Source organism: Siniperca chuatsi, linkage group LG7 (genome assembly GCF_020085105.1).
Source record: "Siniperca chuatsi isolate FFG_IHB_CAS linkage group LG7, ASM2008510v1, whole genome shotgun sequence".
In the NCBI taxonomy this organism is placed as follows: domain Eukaryota; kingdom Metazoa; phylum Chordata; class Actinopteri; order Centrarchiformes; family Sinipercidae; genus Siniperca; species Siniperca chuatsi.
Window position 1 is genome coordinate 21,350,414 of NC_058048.1, and position 25,404 is coordinate 21,375,817.

Below are 25,404 nucleotides of genomic sequence, written 5' to 3' on the forward strand. Positions count from 1 at the left end.
AAACAAATGTTAAAATTGTACCAAAGGCACAAACATCTACAGGTACAGTAAGATGTTTTACATCAGGAGATACAGAATCATTGGCTGTGTCTCAAATCCATATTACATACTAATTTTATCAGTCAGTATTGATACTAATGTTGGCAGTGGCATTGGCATTTTAAAGTTGATTTCTTGTATACTAACTACTGAAACAGTATACTACTTTAGTATATCGTACTGTATACAGTTAGTATGTGGCGTGCAATTGGGATAGAGGCAATTCATGTATCTACAATATGCAGGCAATCACCACAGCCACCTAAAAAAGCCCAACCATGTGTCAGCTTTAATAGAAACATAATGATAAAAAATGTGTATTAGGTAACGTTTTATCATGAATGCAGCAAATCAAAATGTTCAGTTATGCTAAGCACAGACATGGATTTGATCTAGAAACAGAAAGGCTGCTGTGCTGTAAGCTCCACGTCTGGACTGCAGGGCAGTTGATTTGGGCAGCTCAGGGTTTACTTTCCTTGTTAGCTACAGACACACTGCGATTTGGGAGCCAGTGGATCAAGCCAATATTTCCTTTCAAATACATTTACCTGTCATCTTAGATGTAAACAATGTGACTTTGAGTTTCCCCCTTCCATTATCTCTATTGCCTCCTGTGTCTCTCCGCAGTGCAATGACTCAAGTATGAGAAGTAATCAATAGGCTTCTGGTTTGGGTGAATGAGTCTTAGTGCTTGGTTTGCACAGTCTTGATCAGCCTGACAATGACAGATTATAGTTCTGTATCTGAGAGTAATTAAGATGGGTCTATTGTCACACTGATAACTTAAGAGCATGATGCCCCCAAGGCAGGCAGCACCAACCTGTCAGACAACAGCTATCTTCTGTGTAAACAGCATCAAAATGTTCTTATGATTCACCTTGAGAGAAAGTTCTGCATCTGCTGTAGATTCTGTAACTATTATCTTTTACATTCTTAGCCTTACTAAAGACTACAGTACTTCTACCACAAGATTGGCGAGTATAACTTAAACTGAGTGCATGTGAATGCACACATTTTCCTGCCAAATGATCTCCCAAGAAATCCACTTAGTATATTACGTACTACCTAGAGTAAATGAAGATGAAAAATACCCATTTTAATAAAACCATACTGCATTCCAGAAACCCTAGTTTTTTTATTTTGTTACACCATCAATCCAACAATCCTGTAATAATATCAATGTACTTCTGCGGCGCTTAGATTTTTTTAACAGTTGTTGAGTGTCAGCGATGGGTTGACTTAAAGGAATAGTTCAACATTTTCGGGAAATACACTTGTTTTCTTTCTTTCCTAGAGTTAGATGAGAAGATTGATAACCACTCTCATGTCTGAGCACTAAATATGAAGCTATAACCAGCAGCTGGCTCAGTCCAAAAGTAACAAAATCTGCCTACCAGCATCTCTGAAGCTAACTAATTATCACGTTATGTTTCATTTGTTGAATACGTACAAAAAACGATTTTATGGAGGGTTATGCGCCAGACTATTTCTTGGTTGGGGCCACTAACTTGTTGGAGTCTCTGCTGGTTGCCTGGCAACTGGTCTCAGCCACCTTGATTTTTGTCTGGATTAAACAAACGAGACATAACGTGTTAATTAGTGAGCCTCAGAGATGAGGGTAGGAGGATATTTTTACCTTTGGACAGAGCCAAGCTAGCTGTTATCCCTTGTTTCCAGTCTTTATGTTAAGCTAAGCTAACTGGCTCCAGTTACATGCTGTATTTAGCGGACAGACACGAGAGTGGTATTCATCTTCTCATCTAACTCTCGGCAAGAAAGCACATAAGCGTATTTCTCAAAATGTTGAACTATTCCTCGATTAACCGATTAGTCAAACATCAAAAAAAAAAAAAATTACAGATAAAAATATTTGATAATCACTTTATCGTTTAAGTCATTTTTCAAGTAAAACATTCTCTGGATTAAGTTCCTCAATTGTGAGGTTTTATATCATTGTAAACTGAATATCTTTGGGTTTTGGACTGCTCTGACATTTCTGTGCCATTTTGTATTCTAAGTGATTCATTAGTTGTTGAAAAAGTAGCATTTTATCAAAAACTGAACATTTTAGGTAACACAGAATTTATCTCAGGACTATTGCCTGAATACATTTTATCAGAGTTTCTACTTTTCTGGTCCTTTAGTGTATTTAATGTGCTTTCTTTAAGACTTGTTTGTTCTTTCCAGCTGGCAACCCTGAGTGTATTGTTCAAATAAAATTAGAGAAACATTAGGGTGCAATGGAGGCTCTGCTGAAAAGAAACATCAAAACACAAGGATGGGGCTATTCTAATGTCCCCAAGTCTAGCTATATCCTGCTGTGTAAGGGAATAATATTTCATTCAGTCTGCATAAATGCATTTGCAAACAGCACTCCAACAAGAAGGGAGGGGCTGATTCCAGGGGATGCTGTTAAGCAAGTATGGTACCTGTCCTAATATCACCCTGTATGTAAGCAAGAACCCGGGAAAATTAGATTCTTTACATTTTTCCTCTTATCTCAAAGTAAAGTACAGCATCAGCAGCGCACTGCCTTTCTATTAGCAATGTAAGATTTATTGATTAGTGCTGTGTTTGCATTCTGTTGGCACTCACTTGTACAGAGTACCTGCACTTTTTCTTCTCCAGCAGCATCACATTACTTCCACCTGTGTGCCGCTGCTTACAGAGGACTCTGGGTACACAGTGGTTATGTTATTTTATCAGGCTCAGATCTGCCCAAACAAGCCCAGAGAGGAGACAGAAAGGTGCTGCTCCTCTCCTGTTGTTTGAGATGCAAGGTGCAGCAGCTGAGCTCTGCCAGATAGAGAGAATCTCTTTCTATAGAAGCGAATGGCCTGCCATCAAACCACAGTGGACATAGTCGATAGGACTGGTCCAATAGGGGCGTGAGCCGGCCAACGCCCAAACAGCCCCTCAACTCAATATCTCTAAATGTGACCAAAACAATAACTATGTAATGATAAGCCTACTCACTAGTCATTTTTCTTAGTAAACCAAACAAAAACAAACACTGTGCAGCTGCTGTTTGGAGCACCGGAACCTCTTTCATTTTAATTCAAGCAGTGGATTAGTGGGAGCTCGATAACTGAATTTATTGATTAGAGATTCAGTCTTCTCTCTCAGAAAAGAGTCCTTTCTCCTCCACATTGATCAGCAGTTATTTAGTCTTAATGTTGTGAACTGGTCTGAGACTCATCCACTCTCAAGGTTCTCTTTTTGTTGAATTTCTCTTTAGGTGCAGGACAGTTTCTTAAAAATATTATTTATATATTTTGGATGGTCCATTGTATGAAGAAGAAACAAGGCAACAGTAAGTAGAAAATAAAATCACTGTCTGGACTATCATCAGTAAGAACTATGCTTTGCCTATTTAAAGGCTGTACTTGTACTCCTATGGCGCAAGCAGTGTCATTTTGAATGCTGTAATGCTCTGATGAGATGTATTATCTAATATTTGTGAGAATCAGATCATTGGTGTCTCGGATATTGCATATGACACATGAATGAGTGAACAAATTATGTAGAGCGCCCCTTTGGGGTGATCAGTGTAATGTTTGATAATGTGAGATGCATCCCCAAATTCTGACAAAATCCAATCCTTAGACACCACCTTAGTTTAGCTTGTTAGCATGCTAAAATTTACTAACTAGCACTAAGCACAAAGTGCAGCTGAGGTTGATGGGAATGTTATTATTATTTTTTCTGGTATTTGGTCAGAAACTAAGTACTGGACAAATAAATGTTTTGACCTGACGATGGCGCTAGATGAAAAGTTATGGGATCACCAAAGTTATTTCAACTCATCCTGAGGGGAACATGAATGTGTGTAGCAAATTTCATTGAAATCCATCTGGTAGTTGTCAAGACATTTCACTAAAGACTAAAAATGTCAATCTCATGGTGGCGTTAGAGGAAAAGTCAACGAATTATTACAATAAGTCATTAGGGTTCATCCTCTGGGCACCAGTTTGCTATCAAGTGTCTTTTTGCACATTTATGAAAAGGCTCAGTAAAATCATAATGTGGCAGGAGACATTATGATCAGCAGTGACAGCATATAGCAGATGGATTCTCCCTCCAGACCCTGTACAACTTTATTTCAAAATTATTTGGCAATACAGTGCACTGTAGTAAAATTTAGGGAAGGTTTAAAGGTATCAAAATTTGAATGTCATCCAGCCTTCGTAAAAACACAATTACTGGCATCTGTGTTATGTGTAAGAGACAGATGAATGGTCAGACGGAGGATGAGGCAATGCCTCCCCCAACATCACTGCAGGAAACACATTGAGGGCGTTGGAAAGGATCGCTTTTAGCCATTTTCATTTAACTGGATTCTCTTCTTTTTTTTTTATTATGGTACGTTGCAGGTTACGGAGGATTTCTTCCCAACAGAGTTCTTCATTTAGAAAGTACTGTGCTTTGACTGCTCTACAGCCTTAATGGAGGCCTGTAATTGCTCCATCACCCATACTAATGCGCACTCTGTGCCCCTTTCAAAACAAAAACATTGCATTTCCTTTTTTTTCCCCATTGTGGACCTGATTGTCACCGTCTAAGCATCACAGCCAATAGAGAGAGGTCTCTTAGATCCAGGGAACTGAGAGAACAATGTCATATTCATAAGCGGAGACATCAGCTCTCCTCCTCATTACCACAGCACAGTCGTGAATGGAAGCTTCTGTCCCCACAATCATGAAAGGATCTGTCATCTGTCTGTTTCTCCTAATTGACTGTTTACTACATTTCAACACAGACAGACAGACACATTTTTGATCGTCCTCAGTTTGTCATTCAGTTTGACACCGCAGTACAAATCCCTTACACAGAAATGTCCCGAGTTTTTTTTTCTTCTTTATATATTTACTACGTGACTCAAAGTGATAGCATGTCAAGAGCAGCACCCCTGTGACCTTGACAAAACAACCACATACAGTATTTACTTGAAGGTCCCCACTATAAAGAAAACCCTTGTACCCAGCACCCAAGGTGATGTTTTTAAGGAGAGATTGGACTCTTTCAGAAACTGAAAAGAAAGTAAAGTCACGGATAGAAAGACATTTTCACTTTTTTCAGCAACATTGACCTCCATAACCAACTTCTTTCTGTGCAAACTTACTGACGTGCTACAACCTCTGACTTGGATGGACAAATAGGCAGCAAAGTGAAATCTGCCTAGTCCTAAGCTTGCAAGGACCCTCTGCTATCATATTCATTTTATAAGCAATCTTAAAGACGGACATTCACACACTGCCACGCTCAGACAAGGTAGTAATGGTTTAAATACATTCGATTTACAGGCAAGAACAGACGCACAGCAGCAGATACAGTAGAAAAATACAGCCTGGAGGTGTGATGTCCTCAGTGAAATGATAACAGCATAGCCCACATCACTTACTTTGTTACATCTGTTACCAGTGGCGAAACTCCTTACATGCGTGAGCTGCCAATTCTCTGCCAGCCCCTCCCTTCTCAACAGTATGATTAGCTGCCACCGCATAAAGTAGTGCCATGCATTATCTAGCAATTAGAGTGAGGCTTATTAAGCAGAGTTTAATGTAAATTTAATGAGCAATAAATTCAATTTCTTTAAATAGAAGAGTTTATTATTCTTACAAATGATGTACTGTGGTGATCTCAATGTACAGGCGATGAAATACTTCACAAGCGGGCACATATCAATGGGCCATTAAGTGCGGTATTAAATTTATCCTGAAACACGGTACAGTACAGTAAGTGCTATTTTATACAGATAGCGGAGAGAAGACCACTTCATAGATAGAGATAGCACTGATGTACTGTGTGTGGTTCTGAGTAGAGCTGAAACGATTACTCAATCGTAATTAATTGATTGATTAATCAATTAATTGATTGATTAATTGATTAATCGATTAGTCAATTCTAATAATCAATTAATAATTTGAGTCATTTTTAGAGCAACAATGCCAAACATTCAACGGTTTGAGCTTCTCAATTGTGCTTTTCTTTATCTCATGTGATAGTAAAATGGTAAAATTTGACTGTTGATCAGACGAAACGAGCAATTTGAAGACATCACCTCAGCTTTTGGAAATCTTTTATTATTCTTTTGACCTACTATAGATCAGATGACTAATCAGTTAATTGAATATTTCTTTTTTATGTGACTTTATAGTTCAATACTTCACTACATTTGAGAGGCAAATATTTTTCTTTTTACTCCACTGCATTAACTAGACGACTGCAGTTACTAGCTACTTTGCAGAATAAACTTTTTACACACAAAACCAAAGACGGGCTAATAAAGAAATGTTGCATTTTTATAGATTTAATTACCCAACACTACATGAAGAAGTTAAATTCAAATGCTGCTTACACAGACTGTTAATGGATCAGTAAAAATAATCCAGTAAAATATTACATTGTATACTAATATAACACTCTTTTTCTGCATAATGAGTAGTTTAACTTTTGTCTGTTTCATAGTTACATATTTTTATCAAGTAAAATTTAGAATGCAGGACTTTTGCTTGTAATGAAGTATTGTTATTCTGTTGTATTTCTACTAATACTTAAGTTAAGGATCTGAATACTTCCACTACCACTGGTCCTAGTTATCTGCTTCTTCTAATGACCCTATCTTTAGCACTCAAGGGAATTATACATATATAGAGGTATGAATGTAGAGCTCAACACTTGTGTAACTGAGGAAATAAGAAACTACCAACCTCCAGAACACACACACTGTAGGCAAACACAAATTGAGGTCAGAGCAGCACACTGCTAGCAGATTTCAGCAGTATCTGTTTCGAAGCCAAAACCCACCATAAGCAGCAAGAGACGGACATCTTCAATTACTCATCATGTCACGTGCCAACTGGCAACTAAGAGCACTGTAACAACTGTATGTTTCCTTTTGTTTCTCTGCGATCCCGTCCTTCAGTGGCGGCTTGAGGCTTCATGACAGCTCGTATTGATCCACTTCACCGTCACTCAGCCCTGACGAATGACTTTAAACTGGCAATAAGTGGGATTATGCAACCTTCTGAAATTCGACCATCTGATATGCTACAACAGGCCGAGCCCCAGGAGACACAGGGAGAGAAATACTGCTAAACAGATTCTTTGTTAAAATGCAAAGTCTCAGCGTTTCATAACAGGATGCTCAGCCGAGGCAGCTCGCTTTATCAATCCCTCTGTATACTGTAAGAACAAGTTTCTTTTATGATGTAAGATCAGCTGTCTCTCTCTATCCCTCTGTCTTTCTTTAATTAGCCCTCTGTCCTTATAATAAACTGTAGTGGCATTGTTCTCCTCTCACCAGATATAGAGACAAAGCTCAAGTACACTGTTTCAGGATTATTAACAAAGAAAAACTTGGAAGCTGTCAAAAAGCAGACTGTCAGCACAAAGCAAGAGCTTGGGCCCTGTTTAGCTCCCAGCAGCTGGCACAAAGACAATCAAACAAATGAAAAACCTGAAGTCGGATGAGAGCATCTCTGGCTGGGGGATTTTACCTGAATCAAGAGACCGCATCAGTTTCCTCTGTGTATTGAGCTCGGGGTTATTGTGCATTCTTGATGCATTATTATATTTGACTGAGAGGTTAATTAACTTAATGTGACAAGGAGACGCCATACAATGCTGTAAATGTCATTCAACTCAGACCATAAAAATCCAACAACTGTGAAATGAAAGCCTTGTAATCAGTGAGCTGAGAGAAGAAAAAAACACAACAAAAAGCAATACAACCCCACTGTAAAAATAAGTCCGTTTAACTGAACCTCATTTTGGGAGCAGGTTGTCAATCTCACCAAACACACACAGATGTGTGTGTCTTTGATGAGTTTCTGCAGACCTGTTGATGGGTGATGCAGACCCACTGTAGCCACTAATGGCAATCTCTGAAACACATATTAAACCACTAAGAAGTCACTCAAGTAGTCTCCAAGTGCAAACATGTCATCGCAACTGTTGCTTGCCATTTTAACAACCCGGGGATTGACAGCAGAACATGTCCATCCTACCGCTGGGAGGAATTTAAAGCGGCTGCAAACTGACATTTTAACCGCTTCACAAGCGTCAGTATTGTCAGCGGATACGTTTTCCAGGAAAAAAAAAAAAACACTGACGCATGCAACTCTGATGCAACCGCGGTGGAATAACGGGGGAAATGATCGGACTGGGGACTGCAATGGCCGTGCACATTTAGGCGCCAATTTTTGTGCAGTTGCAGGCTGTAAAGCCAAACAGCGATATGGCAGATTTACATCTCCTGCCTCACTGACAGGAGAAGAAGTGAAGACTGCGGACTGGAGCACACACTGGCATCAGAGGCTGCACTTGTGCGGCCAGAGGACACTGTGCAGAGAGCTGCAATGCGTGTTTTTCTCCAAAGCGCACCTGAAACGCAGACTTGAGAGATATGAAGACAGTGGGATGAGTTGGGACTATGAAGGTTTATGCGGTATGACTGAAGGATACAAGTGCGTTTGAGCCGTGTTCTGTCATGGTCGGAGAATCGGTCTCATTTGATAATAAACAGCCACGTTTCAGTGAGCATTGCCTTCAACTTGCCCTATAGGTCTAAATACTGTACGACCCTTTCACTCAATTATCACTGGTGATACTTTCTCTCCGCATATTGTGCAGCACCAACATTACTTTTTATAGCAGTCCTCTGTAGCCAATACAACTCAGGACAACACCCTTTCAATCAGCGCTAACATTACGACATAAGTAGCCTAATAGTCTCGAGAAACGGCGTGGATATGTTGGAGTCCACGGTATCAGAGCAATGGAAAGTGATGCTGAGATTTGAGGGGAAGCTTGTGCGCATCTAGCGCGCAAACGCACCACAACTTCTCCCCGGTACTCCTCTGGCTTTTAGCTGCGGAAGGGGTAATTCTGCATCACAGACACACACACACGAGACACCAAAAACTTACCTTTCCGAAGAAACGCCGCTGAAATCACGAAAACAGAGAGAGAAATAGCGAGAGATCCGCTCCCCGTGATCGCCATGTTGGACACCTGCTTGAGACTGGCGGCGCTAAATCACCTAGAGACGGCCATGGGATGAAAATGTAGACACATGAGAGGCGGAGGGAGGGCTCAAGCAGGGACCCTGCTATCATATTGGGCTGCATTATGTTGCAATGACATCTAGGCCTATAAAATAGGCTAATAGGGGAATATTATAATTACAGTGATACATTAGGAGATTTTTTTTTAATACAAGTCAAAACTGTAATCCTGTCCATGTAGATTGCTACTGAACAGCAAAGACACACTGTAATTCCCAATAGGAATATTGCAGGAATATTACAGTGGTACCATGGGACGTGTAAAATACATTGGAGCGCGGTGAGGTAACCATAAACTCACCACCGAGAACCACAGACACTTTATAGGAATATTATAGTAATTTTCTTTTATGGTTATAGTCTGTTAGTTCATGTGGGTGAGACCAACCTATACTCAACTGGCTGCACTGAAGCACAGATACCACTGAGGTAAAACAGCATTTAGTTTATGTTTATTATACAGTAGTCAGGCCAACAGCGGTGTAAACTGCTGTTTGTTAAACGGAGTGTGTGTTCTCGTCTGTTTTAGGACACCCTAAAGACTGCAGATACAGGCATGATGCGTCTATTTAACTTTTTTTAAGCAGACATTTGTGCTACTTTTTATCAACATAATTTAAGTCAAACTGTAACACGCTGAGTTTAAAATGTATTGACTGAGGCTTTGCTGTTTTGAAAAATAACAAAAATGTGTGTTTTTGTCCCATAAACAAGGAACCGGTGTGCTAAAAGGACAGCAATGTTGGTGCTGGATCATATACAAACCTGTTTAATTAAAGGAATAATCAGTAACGTTTGGTGTAAACTCAAGTTCTTAAGTCATTTCCTTCAATGCCTATTCAAAGAGCGCCCCCTTTTCTTTGAATGGTGTATTACATTTTATAGCTAATTGTAGCTGATACTTAGTGCTGAAGAGGTGGCATGCTCCTCAAAATTGGTATAAACCCCCTCCCCAGACAAATCACATCTGAATTTCAAATTTTGAATTCAAACTGCATGAATGGAAATGAAATACTAGAGATTATTAATAAGTGTGACCAATTGAACTCTATCTTTCTCTCTCTGTGTGCGCTTTATCATATCTCCTAATGTTTTAACCCCCCCACCCTCCACTCCCAACTTATTCTCACCTGAAGCAGTACATTTGGAATATCTTATGGGAATCACAGAGCTACAGAGAACCGTGCATGACAACGTTGAATCTCATTTCCCTTTTTCATTGTGTCAAAACAGCACAAAGGCTGCTAATTGCACAATCTATTCTCTGAGACTGCGTGTCAGTCCTCATTCCATGGATGAGTAGATAGCATTTAGAGCTTCACTCTAATGCTGCAGCCGTCCCTATCACTACAGATTGAATTCCACACATCAAATTTATTTCAGATGTTATTATCTGTGGCAGCTTGCCAGTTCTGCCTGCCACTCACACAATGTCTCCACAAGGTGTTTTCTCCTCACAGCACCGGCCAGGCTGCTTGATTTTCCAACAGCATAGCATTTGTGGACATCAGTCTGCGCTGTGCGCCTGATGGAGATGTGCTCAATAAGTTATAGTTCCACATTTCTGTTTTTCGCATTTGTTACTTTTTGGGGAGATTTGCAATCATTTGATTTACAATACGCCTGTCGGTTCATCTCAGTTCTTGTGCACTCACTATGCCCAACACTCCCAACTTTGTTTTCACTCTCTGGTGATTCACTCCACTCCACTCCATGGCATTTCCTTTGCTCATGAGAATAGATGGGGTTCCTGGGTCTCTCTGAGAAGAGAAGCCTAGCGTCTCTGTCTCCCCAAGCGGGATGCATAATGGATGGGAATGGATCAGATGACTGAACTGCTTCATCTGGATCCTCTGTATTAATGCCCAGTCATAGATTATCTGTATGTCTGTGGACGGTGTGTGCTCAATCTGTGTATTTTGTGAAGAATGGCCATGCAGCTTGCAAACGGTTAAGTAGTTTATTTTGGAGATCTCGCATATGTGCTAGTCACACACTGAATACTGGTGGTGCCATTTAATAGGGCAGCTGTCAGCATTTTCTATTTAAATTAGTGGCGAAACTGGTAATAAAAGATTTTCGACCAGGCCTGTTTCTCAGTTAATGTTTGATTAGAAATGCAATGGTTTTAAATTAAGATTTCTTTTCCCCCTTGGTATGAAATCAATCAAATTAACGGAAATTGAATTATTTGAGATGGTAATCTATTTAAGCAAACCATACACCATGAAAATGTTTTCCTCCTGTTGTGAACAGAAGAATAATTGAATCAGACCCTTGTAAGTGACCCCCAATGGCTGAGCAAGTACAAGGCTTATTGAAATTAAATGTAGATTTTCTCATGCTTAGACCACAAAAGTGAGCAGGCAGGGGTAAATAAAATTCAGTCTACCTCACATAGTATGTACATAGATTCACATGTGTATGATATGTAACATACAGTAGCAGGATACAATGGACTGTAATCATGTATGCAGAAATGTGTGTTTGCGAGCCTCTGCTCTGTCCATATCCGCCTTAAGTTACATTCACATTTTTTTAATTTATTTTAGCACAACAGCATTTATAAAGTGGAATAGTATTACTGCAAATGTCCGTCTTTTTCCCCCCATAGCAAATTATTACAGGAAATTATATTCCAAATATATCACCACAGGTCATCAATTCTTTATGGCTTCGAGGGATGAAACATGTGCACTCAATTGGTTTCCTGCCTCTTTTTTGTCACGCATACATGTAGGAACAGCTTTAAAAATCACATTTATAGCTTTTGAGAAAGGAAATCTATATATTATAATATCCTGATGCTTTGAAATACTTTCTCAACCTATTTTTTATTATTTAATAAAAAAAAGTTACATTTAGTTGATGATTTCCTATCATTAAATAACCATTACAGGGTATTTTACAGTGAATACAGATTTGTTGTTTGCTAAAGAAAGCAAACAGACCTGCATAAATACATATTATATTCTGTGTATCTGTTCATTTGAAGCAACAGGATTCAATCATAATTTCATAAATGTATGTAAATGACATACAGTAATGATCTCCATCATTCTCTGTCTTTTCCCCAACAGAAAACACGTAAATACTTAATTGTTAGACACATGCTACACATTTTATCAGCCAATGCACGCACAGGCAATTTTGCATCCCACCAAACCCACAGACATACAGCAGGTGATTGTAATAAATCATGAGTCACATGGTACCTTACAGAGGCTTAATGGTAATAAATTTGTCCGGGTATAGTGTATGTCAAGTTGGCTGGATGGGCCCGAGTGTGCCTTTCTTGTCTCAATATGTGTGGAAGAGAAATATTGTTTCAGTCCTCCCATTTATATTAGTCTGAATTCTGACAGACTCAGACTCACACTCTGCATTTTTTGGCCACTTCAACCCTTTTCGGAGCTTGAAAGGATGGTATTGAACCACTTTCCGCCTTTGTATCTGCTTCAAGTGGTCTATCTTATCCAACATATATATACTGTTATGGCACCTTTTCTGTCTGATGTACCCCACAGACTGTACACAGTCAGATGAACTCAGCACAGCAACACCAGTCATGTTCCAAATGATCATTTGAATGATTTGTTTTTTCATTCCATTGAACTGCACAAGTGTTTAAGTCAATTTGGTCAAGTTTGCATTATGGGCTACTATCACTTAGCAGAAGCTGGACGTTTCAACCACTTATTCATTACTTTTAGCTAACTATTTCATCTGTTTGTCCCAAGCCCCCAGTTTAGATGAAACCACGGCCACTTCCGTATGACGAAAGCGTCGACAGCTGTGTTCTCATGGAAACTGTGCTCATGCGGGTCCAGCGAAATATGGCCCTTACGCTAGCTTGGAAAATAGCAACATGGGGACCGAATATGCTGAATTTTGTTTTTATGTGTTGTTGAGTAATGGGAAACATTAATTCTGAAGGACTATGAGTTAACTATGATGTTTGTTTGGTGTGCTATGGCCTTAAAGGCATTCCACTGTAGGTTGGATTACAGACCTTTAAAGAGATTATTTACCCCTGGGATAACACACCATTAATATACTATAATTTTATCATGATTATGAGTAGCAGAGACACACTCGTAATCATAATGAAGAACCACCTCAACAGGGATTATACAACAGTTACCAACACAGATATTCTGTGGACAATATTTTCTTCAAACTAAGACGAAAGCATGTGAATAAAAAGAAAAAACAGAACAAAGCACTACGGTCACATGTTGGGATAGCAACCGGTGACGTGTTGCTAGCTATGCTTTACTGGAATTATTAGCACAGCTGGAACGCTTGGCTGAAAATACACACATAGGCTACAGTGGACAGAACAGCGTAATGCAGGGCCAGGATCAATAGCATCAAACTGTCCATGACTATTTCTGCTGGGAGCTGAACTGCTAATGGCTACCTGCTGCTAATGAATAAAGCATGCATAAAGCATGCATCTCCCAAAATCCAGATGAATGATTTGACACATATGCCAAATTGGTTTGTGGGACAAGCGGTTTTACAGAGGCCACTTCATTCTGAAGACCTACATCGCATGTAGGTTCAAGCCCATGTCAGCAGCAGTCACACAGAGTTAAACCCCAAAGTCCCAGATGTGCTGTTTAGGAACTAAACCTGCCGTGAGATTTAAGATTAGGATTCTGACTCTTGATCTGCTTGTGTGGGCATTAGTTCATCTTGTCAGGCACTTAAATTTCAACAACAAAGCAAAATCAAGTTTACTATATGCTGTTTTTTAAAAGAAACTAAAACCAATAAAGGCTGTGCTGTTCAGTTCAAATGATTACACTTCAAAATGCACACCAAACACTAACCGAGCAAGAATCAAACCTCAGAAAATCCAATAAAATGCTTTAACCTTGACAGAGCATGTAGCAATCATCTGTAATCCTATTGGATACGCAAATTAGTCTCTAAGACTATGCCCTCACACATCCAAATAATTTCATTTTTCAATTACTGAAATCAAAGAGACAATAATATGTCTTAGGAACATCCAATCACTTCTTTTTTTTTTTAATTGCAAATGTTTTGAAAAACAGGGAAAGGTTAAAGGGATAGTTTGGCTTTTTTGAAGTGGGCTTGTATGAGGTACTTATCTCTAGTCAGTGTACAGTAGATGGCCCCCAGTTTGGAGAAGCAGAGAATTGTACCAGCACAGAAGCTAAGCAATGTACTGCTGTGGACAGGGTCAGCAGCAGAACGTACTGTAACCACCTTAAAGAAGGCCCACCGTAGTTTAAGTGTACACTATATTTAGAATATTTTCAGCGCCTTACTTTGCTGTCAGACAGCCCTTTCCTTTGGCACTACATTTTCTCAACCATAGAACTCCAGCGGCATTATACAGTGCGCAGCACAGTTACGCTTATGGGTAGAAATACAATAAGTTCTGCGGTAAGGTAAAGCACTGAAAATATTCTAAGTACACTTAAACTGATATTGATTTTTTTCCTGTGGACTTTCTTTTAAGTTGCTAAAATATGTCCAGTTGCTGACCCTGTCCACAGCAGTACATTGCTTAGCTTCCGTGCCGGTACAACTCTCTGCTTCTCCAAATTGGGGGCAGGCCGACCGCCATCTACTGCAGGTAATACACTGACTATGGATAAGTACCTCATACAAGCCCACTTCAAAAAAGCCAAACTATCCCTTTAATATCTTTCAACCTGTTTTATAGAAGCATTTCACTAGACAAAAGAAACTCTACGCAGAGTCAAACCACCTGGTGAGTCAATTCAAAACAGTTATTCAGTTAAAAATATCCTTTCTCAACTGAGAGAACATCTCACAGTTTTGAGTTCCTGTATATACATAAAGGAACAATAGGCTTTCAATTGTAATTAACAAGAGAGATCTTATCATTTTATCTACTCCACTGGCTTGTCGTTGATTTTGTATAGATTTCACTGACAGCTATTGAAGCAATGACTGTTTGACCCCAGATTACATTACAGCTTTAATTGAACTCTCAGATGCAGAAAGCCCTCTGGAAGGTTTCCCTGTCTACATTAAAGACAAAGGTGATGGAGAATTTGCACTCATGGACCCTAAACTGAAGATAACATCTCTGACAAGATTTGAATACCAATCTCTGTATCCTCTTTTAAGTAAAAACAATTTATGAATTAGAGTTTAACCATGTTGCTTTCTTATGTTTTTTTTACATTTTGCTGAGTAGGCCTTATGGAAGCTGTTAAGAGCGCTTATAGTGTCCTAATTTGTATGTAAATTTTGATTGTTATGATAATACTACACTACAATGTCTTGTGCTGTCTTTGTTATGCTGAGGCTCTATTGTATTTGATATTTTGGATACATCTTTTATTTGAGAGAATTCGGGTTTTTTTTACATTTTTATTTCATTGAACTTTCAGACTAGAATGTGATTATTTTTTATGCTCTTTTAAACAGCACAGTGATTTATTGTGATATATATCGGTCAATGCATATAAAGTACGACACATAAATACATATAATGCTTTTTCACATGTACACAGTCTGTTGATTTCCCATCAGCTTAAAAACCTAACCAGGACGGCAAATTAGCTTGATGCCCTATATACATTACAACCGTTGCATTTCGGGTGTAACCATCCTTATCTGTATTGTCCTTGTTAAATAAACAACTAATAAATGACTATACACAGTCCAGTTTCAATAACTCATCCCATTCAATAAGGCTACTTTTTATTCACTTTTTAAATCAGTTCCTCTGTGTGGAGGACACAGCTCATCGAGCAACACTCTAGGCATTACAGATTACTTTTCCTCCCCTGTGTTTAAAAAGTTCCCTTATTTAATAAATTAATTATATGAAATGAGACAGGATTTCATCAGGTGTGAAAAGCAGTGTTTTAGCCAGGCTTAACTGGGTCTCTCTCTCTTTTCCATTCTGTTGGTATAAAAGGTTCATGAAGCAAGTTTCACAGAGTTAAGTGTAATTAAAAGTTTTTCAAAATCTTGCAATTTCAAATTTGCCAAAGCTTCTCAGTCAAAAATCTGTATCTGTCTTTTTCTTTCCCCTCTATCTACAGTGGAGCGGCTGTAATTTACCAATTATTATAAACATAATGTTGATATTATAATGCTATTCATAATTGATTGTTGTATTTCCCATGCTAAATCTCTCAACAACAATACTGTTACTAATCATCAGATCGTATAGTAATATACAGTACAACACTACAAACAGGCAACAGGTTCCAAGAAACACAATTTTAATGTCAACGGAATAACCAAAACCTTTTAACATATTGATAAAAAAAATGCATTAAATATTTGCATTTGTAGTTTGTTGGTTGATTGATTGAAGTTTCTGCTGATGTCAGATGGAGCTATCATATTGGTTTTGACTGTAAATTAGTGTAAATGAAGCCATACTGCTTGTCAGTGAATCTAAATGTAAACAAATTGTTTACAGCAAAGCAATTTTAACATTTTTGATTTGTTGTTTAACATTAATGTTTGTTTCAAAAGCACTTGTTTTTATTTGTGCAAAAAGGTGAGCTGGTGAACATGTGAGACAAAAAAATGTGTCCAACAATAATTCTGTGTTTGTTTACAGTAATTAATTTAAACAGTAGTCAACAGATTTGAGATTCCAAAAGGGTAAATGCGTTGAAAGACGGGTGACTCGGGTATATAAACCCATTTGAGTTCCTGTAGCTGAAGTTGTCAGATCTTTTTATGTGTAATAGTAGTTTTCAGGGGCTGGAGATATGTGCTGTGGTTGAACATAGTTTGGGGTGACCTTGGATAAAATAAAATACTTAGGAAACATAAGACTAGGCCCTGATCTTCAAAATGCTCTAATCTACCCTGAATTAAGAGCAACTGAGACTGAATGCCAACACTTTGAAAACTGATTTACAAATTTACATCAAACTGGTCTTAAGTCTTAAGTTCAAAACCAACAAAAACATGTGAAGACAGCACGGGGAAAGACAACAAAAGTCCCTTGCCAGATTCGTCAGAGACATCACAGTAACATGGTTTAAAATTTAGATCTCTAGGCCACTAAGAAAACTATTACTCATCTTGCATTGTCTTCATTTCTACAGATGCTCAAATAGTTTTCTAATCACAGGACCCATCTTTGTCTCCACCAAGCACAGACCTTTGAGGGATTTATATTATCAGTAGTATCATTTGTCAGAATGAAAATTGAAAGTAAATTATATACCTGACAATATATACGGCATACAAAGTATTTTTCATTGTCATTTCTTTCATAATTTAATGTCTTTATCTTCATACAAGTTGAAACATATTCAACGCGAGGTGATGTCTCTACAATTAAAATCATGTCTAGTTCATTCTGAGCATACATTTACAGCATCAGCTAATGCAAGTGGACAGTGTGAAACATGGTTCATGAGAATGAGGCCATTTGAATAAAAGACTTTGACACTTGAAAAAGATTTATACAGTGGTGTGGTGAGGCATAGAAGAGCTGCTACCACACTGCTCTGCTGTCCTTGCTGTAAAGCTCCAAATAGGGAGACTACTACTAAAACAATAGTCATAGCACTACAGTTGTCTCTCCCATAGGCAGAGCCCAGCAGTCTTGTATGTCATTAGGCTTGTAGTGCACTGCAAAGAGACAGGTGACACATACTGTAAGCAAACAGAAACCCCGCCACTAACCACCCCAAAGTAAGAGCAGCAAAATGTAGTGAATGAGTCAGTCCCCTTTGACTGTATTCTTGTTGCAGCAGTGTTCAAGAACAGAGGACAGACAGTAGAGCAGTATTGCTGTTGCCATTTAATACTGTATACTGTGGGTAGCTTCCACAGGTGAACATATATCCTGATATGTATGTATACTACTCATCAACACTACACGTTACATTAACGTAAAGTGTCCACATCTGACACATTGTGTTACATTAAGGGGAGACACCCCAGGCAAAAACACTGCATTTCCATGCACTGGTCAATTTTGAGATTTTGGGCTAATTTGCTTCCATAACATGTCTTCTTTCAGATTAGTGAAAAAGAAAATGCCCAAAATACACATGTAAGTGTTTATTTCACTTTGTCTATTTGCATCTGTAGATTTCTCCTAAATTCATCAAAAGATTTCTTATGGCAGTATTTTCTGATTTATGGAGTGATAAAAAGACCCTCAGTAAAAACCTTTGACTTTAATATGTCAACAAAATGAAACAAGAATTTTGAACTTAGCTGTATCCAATGTTCAGATTTCTCTTCTGGAAATGTATGCAAATTAGCACATGTTTAATAAGATAATACCTCATTTGCATATTTAAACATACAATTTAAAAAAACCTGTAATACAAAACATAATTGTCTTAATGTAAGTAATCAACTGGAGAAGTTTAATGGTGATATCTATTAGTTAAAATGTATGCCTTATTTATCTATAGTGTGTAGTTATCTGAGTTTTAGTTTTGGATTATTATCTCCACACATTGCACATATTCATTATACTTTACACTGTGAACATCTGCACATTCCTTGGTCAATATTTTGCACATTCAATCCTCTTCGTTTTAAACACTGTACAGATAAAAATGGACAGACAATATTTTTTATTGTAAATGTTTCTATTTTATATGTATGATTCGTGACTTTTGCAGTACTTGTTTTTTCCTTTCTGATGATGACCCACACTAAGTTACTAATATCAAAAGTGCAATGCCACCTTCTCATAATCACTCACACAGTGCCATGAACCGGACAGCAAATCATTGTAAATTAAAATAGGCCGCATTTAAAATGAGCTACAGTATGATGAAGCAATGCAGTTGGTTTCATTAATTAATTTGAACACTGAATTATTCAAATCACAAGCAGGGGAGACTGATGGCTTGTGTTTACACAGTGACCCTAATTATCAAAATACTTCATTAGCAACATACCCTGTCCTGGTATGTTGGCCTCATAATGTTTGTCATGTCAACACTTGTGAGGCCTATCAGAACAACATCATGTATACTGCCCCAGTGTTTGACTGAGCACACACTAATTAAGCATTTTAAAATTGTGTTCACATATTTTCAGTATTCCAAAGCTCAGCATTTTGGTCATAATCCCCTGGTAGACATCTAGACATCATGGTGCTATAATGAAGACATGAATCATAATATTTTTTAAACCTCCAAAGAAAATTTCTCTCTCTTGCTTTCTACCCAACTCACACAGTCTAACATGATGACGTAATAGATCTGTAATTAGCTGAATGAACCAGCTATATTGCACAATATTAACAAAATATTTTACTTAAATGTTATTAGACTGCTTTATAGTGCAAAGGTTGTGCAAATACTGTATTCTATTACAAAATGTAATGGTTAGGGTTTAACTACAAAAAAATAACGGGAAAGCCACACACTCATAACTCCAAAGCATTTATTTCAAAAAATTTCAAAAGAAATCAAGATCAAACTTTTCAGAAAACGTCTCCCATTCTTTTATTTTTTTTACGTCTACCTATGAGCCAGCACCTCACCACAAATGTTTAGGGTTTAACTACAGACAACAAAACTATCCTGTTCCTCTGTGTGGACATGAATGTTACAAAAACACCCCTAAATCGAAAAGCTTCATAAATGTTTTCATCGAATTTAAATAGAAAAACAATCATTGCAGCTCAATTCATTAAGTCTAACTATAGTACAAAAGGAGGAAAAGGGTCATAGTCATATGACATTGTGCATTAAAAACATACACCCTAAGCAATCAAAAAAATGTTCTTGTTCAAAATTATTCTGTGCATAGTTTTAGTCTCAAAACAGTAATCCGCCTAAACACTGAATAGTTGTCTTTCTGTTTTCATGAGTAAGGTTTTATGTCTCGGAACATTTCCTTGAGAAATATTAAAAACACTTGAGCAAACATAAGGGGAGGCCATCTGCATTGTCACGAAGAGCTTTGCTGGCTTCTGCTCGGTTCTCTACCCGTCTCTCATCCTCTGACTGGCCTCCAGATACTGCCTTACTCATCCTCGACCTGACCTTTGGTTTGATGTCTTCCAGCTGGATGTCCAATGGCAGGCTTTAAAGGTGAGATAAAGTAGTGGATGCTGCTGCCGGACATTTGCTTTAAGAACTGTGTCTTCTTAGGCCCTACTTGCAATGGTATGATGGAGCTTTGTAAAATTTCCATTATTCCATTCAATAGTACTTTTCACATGACTTAGCTTGATCAAGTAGATTCATACTGATGAGATGCAGAGATACACTCATTCACCATGCTGTTTTGGTAAATTTCATGTAAGTCACCATGGTCTCAAGTCCGCCAATAGTCATACTCAAATATGCATAAAGACTGCTATTGTATTCAAAAGGAAAACTACTGCTTTATCTTGGTGGCTAATAGATATACAGTGTGAGAAGCAGAGACCTTTACTTAATTTCTAATTTCCAAAAAAATATCCTGCTGAATTAAAGGAAAAAGTGTATTTTATTTGGTTTAATAGTACAAAAAGTATACCACTACAGGCATGATACGAGCACATACAGCATATGTCAGTATGATTCATCCTCTGGGGACCACGAATGTCTATACAAAATTTCATGGCAATCCATCTAATAGTTGATGCTGGACCAACCAACAAACCAACATTGCCATCCATACAGCCACACAGCATGTCTAAAAAAAAACATTTTTACTGTGTTTACATCTGCAGCACTTGGCATCTTTCTTGTTTTCTGATTGAAAATATGACAAAAGCTTTGTTTCTGATATTATTTCACCAATAATTGGCCTATAAGGATTATGCCTCCGACAAAGGGAAAATTAGCTAACCTGTTCTAATCTACACTAAGTGAGAAAATTGAATTGAATTAAACATGCTCTTCCCTCTTCAGAGGAACTTAATAAAACCCATCACTATAGCTCACACGCCATCAATGAATGTTCAGCTAGGGATGCATTCGGCTTTATATTTCCTCTGTGAGAGATAACAGGTCACTGTGAGAAATAATGATGAAGCCAACATGCCCATTTTATTCTCTGCTGAAACATCTACTCATCTGCATTGGTTCATGGATGATTGATATGCCAATTACTTAATGTCTGCCTCAGAACTTGCCTTTAAATACTGCTGTGTATAACTCACTGTAACTATCTGTAAGTATCAATGATGTAAGTAGCAAGTTAGAGATTCAGGCCTAAGTGGGTTGTTGTCGGCTTCACAGACTACCCGAAATGGTAGACTACGCTTTGCAAAACTGTTAGTCACAAATCTCACATTATTATTCTGAAATGGTTTATATTCCTCCCCAGACACACTGCAAAAGCTCTCAAAAGTATCTTTCATTGCTACACAGTGCTCAAAGATACTCCAAATGACTTTACAACTCAGGCTGTGCCAGCTGGGCAGAGTTACATGGGTTACACTGCTTCATTCATTCAGACCAGGAAAGTTATGTTATTTCTGTTTCCCAATCTGGGTGTTGGGTCCCAAGATAAATCTGAGGGGTAACAAGAAGAGAATAAAAGAGTATAAGTATTTCTCTTACACACAATTATGTTTATTTCTTCTGACTTTTCTCTAATATTTTGCCTTTTTCTTGAGAAATACTGGCTACCACTCTCATGTCTGTCAAATATGTTAAATATGAAGCTACAGCAAGCAGCCAGTTAGCTTAGCTTAGCATAAAGAATGGAAGCAGGGGGAAACAGCTAGCCTGACTCTGTCCAAAGTTAACTAAATCTGCCTACCAACTCCTCTAACGCTCACTAATAAACATCATATCTTGTTTGTTTAATCCGTAAACCGAAGTGTAAGGCTAAAAAAACAAAAACACAATGTGTCGTTTTAACACACGTTTAGTCTTTATTCTAAACTAGGATAACTGGCTACTGGCTCATATTTACCATACATACATACCAGACATAACAGTGGTATCAATCTTCTCATCTTACTATTGGCAAGAAAGCGAATAGGCATTTTCCCCAAAATATCAAATTATTCTTATAAGGATTTACATGCAAAAATGTTTGGAAACCACTGTGTTATTTAGATGCTAAATCCATACCAGGGTTATTAACATAAGTGTGCATAAATGTGACCTATTTTGTCTCCAACAAACTCCAGTATACTTCAGAATCTGGGCTGATGGATGCATGAGTGGTGCAGGGGAAAGATTCTTACCTGATTACCGCTTTTAGAGACTTGGATTCAGTTCCTGACAGTTCAGACTTTGTCATTCCAGTAAACACAATGGGGAGTGATTGCATGTGGGAATCCGGTGATAGAGGCCATCTACAACTGTAAAATGATCAACGATATATAAATAATACTACTGTACCATATTAATTAAGCTATATTAAATACATGCCACACCAACGAAATAATTATACTTAAACCACTACATTCTTCATTGCTATATTTAGATGTATAATTAATGTAAGCATTGTTTTTCCAACATGGATGTATAATTTTTTTGAATAGGACTAGATACATTTTCTTGTGCCGCACATGTAACTGAACTGGAATTATATTTCATGTATTATAGCAATAATGACTTTGCCTGCTCATTCATCCATTACAAAGGCGCTTACAACAGACTGCAGGTATTATCACTTAATCTGAATGGCTGAATACAGACTAATATGAGATATCTGTATTAAAACATGTCCAGGTCTACAATCCAGCACCTGCCGATTTAACAGTCACATGCTATTCATTAAGTCTCCCTTTTTTCTGTCAGTCATATCTCACCCTGGCCATAACTCAGCTGGGGACACGAGTGATAACTGCACCATCATGGGCCTTTTCAATTAGTTTCTGAGATGAAAAATATATAATCCTCATCCTTCATGCCAGGATGCTTTCCTAGATTACAACAGTCTGTATTAATCAGAAAATTTATGAACAAGAAGTCTGTGCTTGCATAGCGCTGCCAGTCATATTGTCTGGCTCTTGGCACTGATAACTACTCATGCATTTATGTTCTACTTATTGTGGTCTTTTATTCTAAACAATAAATACTAAAAATGACTCAGTACTTCTAGTCCTGCAGCTGTTGGCTAAACATTTGTTTGTTTATGCTAATTAATCTTCATTCCACTTAGCTAAAGGTAAAGGAACTGGGATACTGTACAAAAGATCCAGCTACACAGCCATATGCGATAAAGCTCCACGATTCTAGGATTTCTTTCCTGTATGCTTTGAAATTGTTATGTAACTCAACTAAAAGCGCATTCATACAACAAAGCCATGCAGCCATTAGCTTGCTAGCTTGCCGATCCATGTTACAGGTCATGCTCACATTACTAACAATTAAAAAAAAAAAAAAATTTCATCATAGGCTAGGCACTGGTTCATATATATGCATATAGCAGCTGGTAATAACCCCACACACTATGCATGGATCAGGAAGGCACATACTGATTTATTAAAATAACACAGATGCCATCTAAAAAAAGCAGCTATGAAATGCCATGATATCAGATTTACTGGTGCTCAATTTACTATGTAATGCTCTCACATTCTCTTGCATATATTCGCATTACAGTAGTTGATGGAAACGCCCACTGATTCACAGGGTATTTAGCCAACAATTTCGGAAAGTCAACTAAAATTGGTGCAACAGATTAAAGCATAGGTTTTCAAATTGTGAGGGGAGGGTGAGGCAAAGATACTGCTTAAGGTGAAAGGGACAGGTGCATGCTGGTGCTCTAAAAACAGGAAGTTAGTTATTGTAGTCCGGCCCGTTTATCAACAAGGTCTGTAGTTGGAGCAGCAGCAGTGACTGTCACACACAGCTCAAGGAGGCAATTAAGGTACTTTGGAGAGTCATAACTCTCTGACATGATACACATATTTTTAGATTCAGTATGACTTACACTTTACTGGGATATCATTGTCTCCATGCCCATCGCGAATAAACGTCAATAAACCCGCTTAGAAATCATAGAAATATGACGCTTCTTATAACTGCAGAACCTGCCTGAAAAATATGTACGTTTTTAAGTTTTCTTCAGTATCAAAGTAATACAGTGATACTTGCCTGTACATCCATGGATACAGTGCAAACAGGAATTGCTAATAACTAATTCGGCATACTTTTAAAAATGTAAACAATTATAGTATAAAAAGAAATATGGCTCAAGTCGTAGCCCACAGGGTCCATGAGGGTACCCACTGAATCCATAGCAACATTATACTTCCTGTTTATCCCCCAGAGCATTATGGGAACTGTATTTGAAGACAAGTCCAGGTTCCTGAAAGTCTCCCCTGGTGTTATAAAGAATTCCATCAGCTTCACAATAAGGATGATTTTTAACTAATTTCTCAAGGTGCCACTCTGTGTTTCTTAACAAATACAGATGGGTGACAAATTAAAGGAAAAAGCAGCATGAAGTCTCTTAGTATGGAGTCAGGCCACCACAAGCCTCCAGAACAGCTTCAGTGCTCCTTGCCAAGTCTGTAGAACTCTATTGGAGGGATGAACGCCATTCCTCCACAAGATATTTCCTCATTTATATATACAACCTTTATTTAATCAGGTCATCTCAATTAGATCAAGATCTCTTTTGCAAGGGAGACCTGAGTTCAGCAGATAGAAAGAAAAACAAACATAGCCAGACATAACAAAAAGACATATAGCATCAGAGACAATCACAGACATTACTAAATAGATTTGAAGATGAAAGTTTATATTATATAATTTGGTCTTATGGTGATGGTGGTGGAGAGCATTGTCTTACACATTGGTCTAAAATCTTCCATAACTGGGTTGAGATCTGGTGACTGTAAAGGCCAGTAGCATTTTTTTCATTTCATTTTCATACTCACCAAACCATTCAGTGAGCCCTGGTGCATGGAAGCATCTGCATTTGATAAGTTTCTCTACTATTTTATTCAGGGTTTTTTTTTTCATTTTAGTCACATATCAGCCAGGTACAGCCAGTATACATCAGGATCTGCTTTATGAACTATTTTCACCAATTCAAGAATAGTTAGTCAAGGGAAAAATAGCACATTCTGGTCCCAGCAGACAAATAGGCAAAAGAAGCAATCAAAGAGGAAATTGTCTAAATTAATATTAGACTTTCAAACTCAGAGGGGAAAAGCATAGTGTGGAAAAAAATAGATCAGCAGTGGCAACAGTGTTGGGATAAAGTAACAAATGGGCGACATCTACAAATAAAGTAGGAATGTAGGGTAACTAACCAGAAAGAACAAGCAACAATAAGCAGATTGAGAATTGGACAAAGCAACCTTAACAGTACAGTTTTTATTATTGGAAAACATCCAACAGGTCATTGTGATCACTGTCATGAAAAAGAGACA

General features: G+C 38.0%; 1 protein-coding gene and 1 long non-coding RNA gene across 4 annotated transcripts in view; both read right to left on the reverse strand.

The window, feature by feature from the left end:
- Positions 1-9,845, reverse strand: part of cadm1b (cell adhesion molecule 1b) — a 136,934-nt gene extending 127,089 nt beyond the window's left edge. The window contains exon 1 of one of the 3 annotated variants that reach the window (XM_044202557.1): positions 8,970-9,845. In XM_044202557.1, the coding sequence (XP_044058492.1) occupies positions 8,970-9,045 (76 nt within the window). In that variant the 5' untranslated portion in view covers positions 9,046-9,845. The remainder of the gene's footprint in view (positions 1-8,969) is intronic. The other 2 variants (XM_044202556.1, XM_044202555.1) reach the window with 2 other exon arrangements.
- Positions 9,846-20,542: 10,697 nt separating this feature from the next.
- Positions 20,543-24,108, reverse strand: LOC122878978. Its single transcript, XR_006378599.1, has 3 exons — positions 23,955-24,108; positions 22,258-22,374; positions 20,543-21,574 (listed from the first exon to the last, which is right to left on the reverse strand). It is a non-coding gene; the product is annotated as an uncharacterized LOC122878978 (long non-coding RNA).
- Between the last annotated feature and the right edge of the window lie 1,296 nt (positions 24,109-25,404).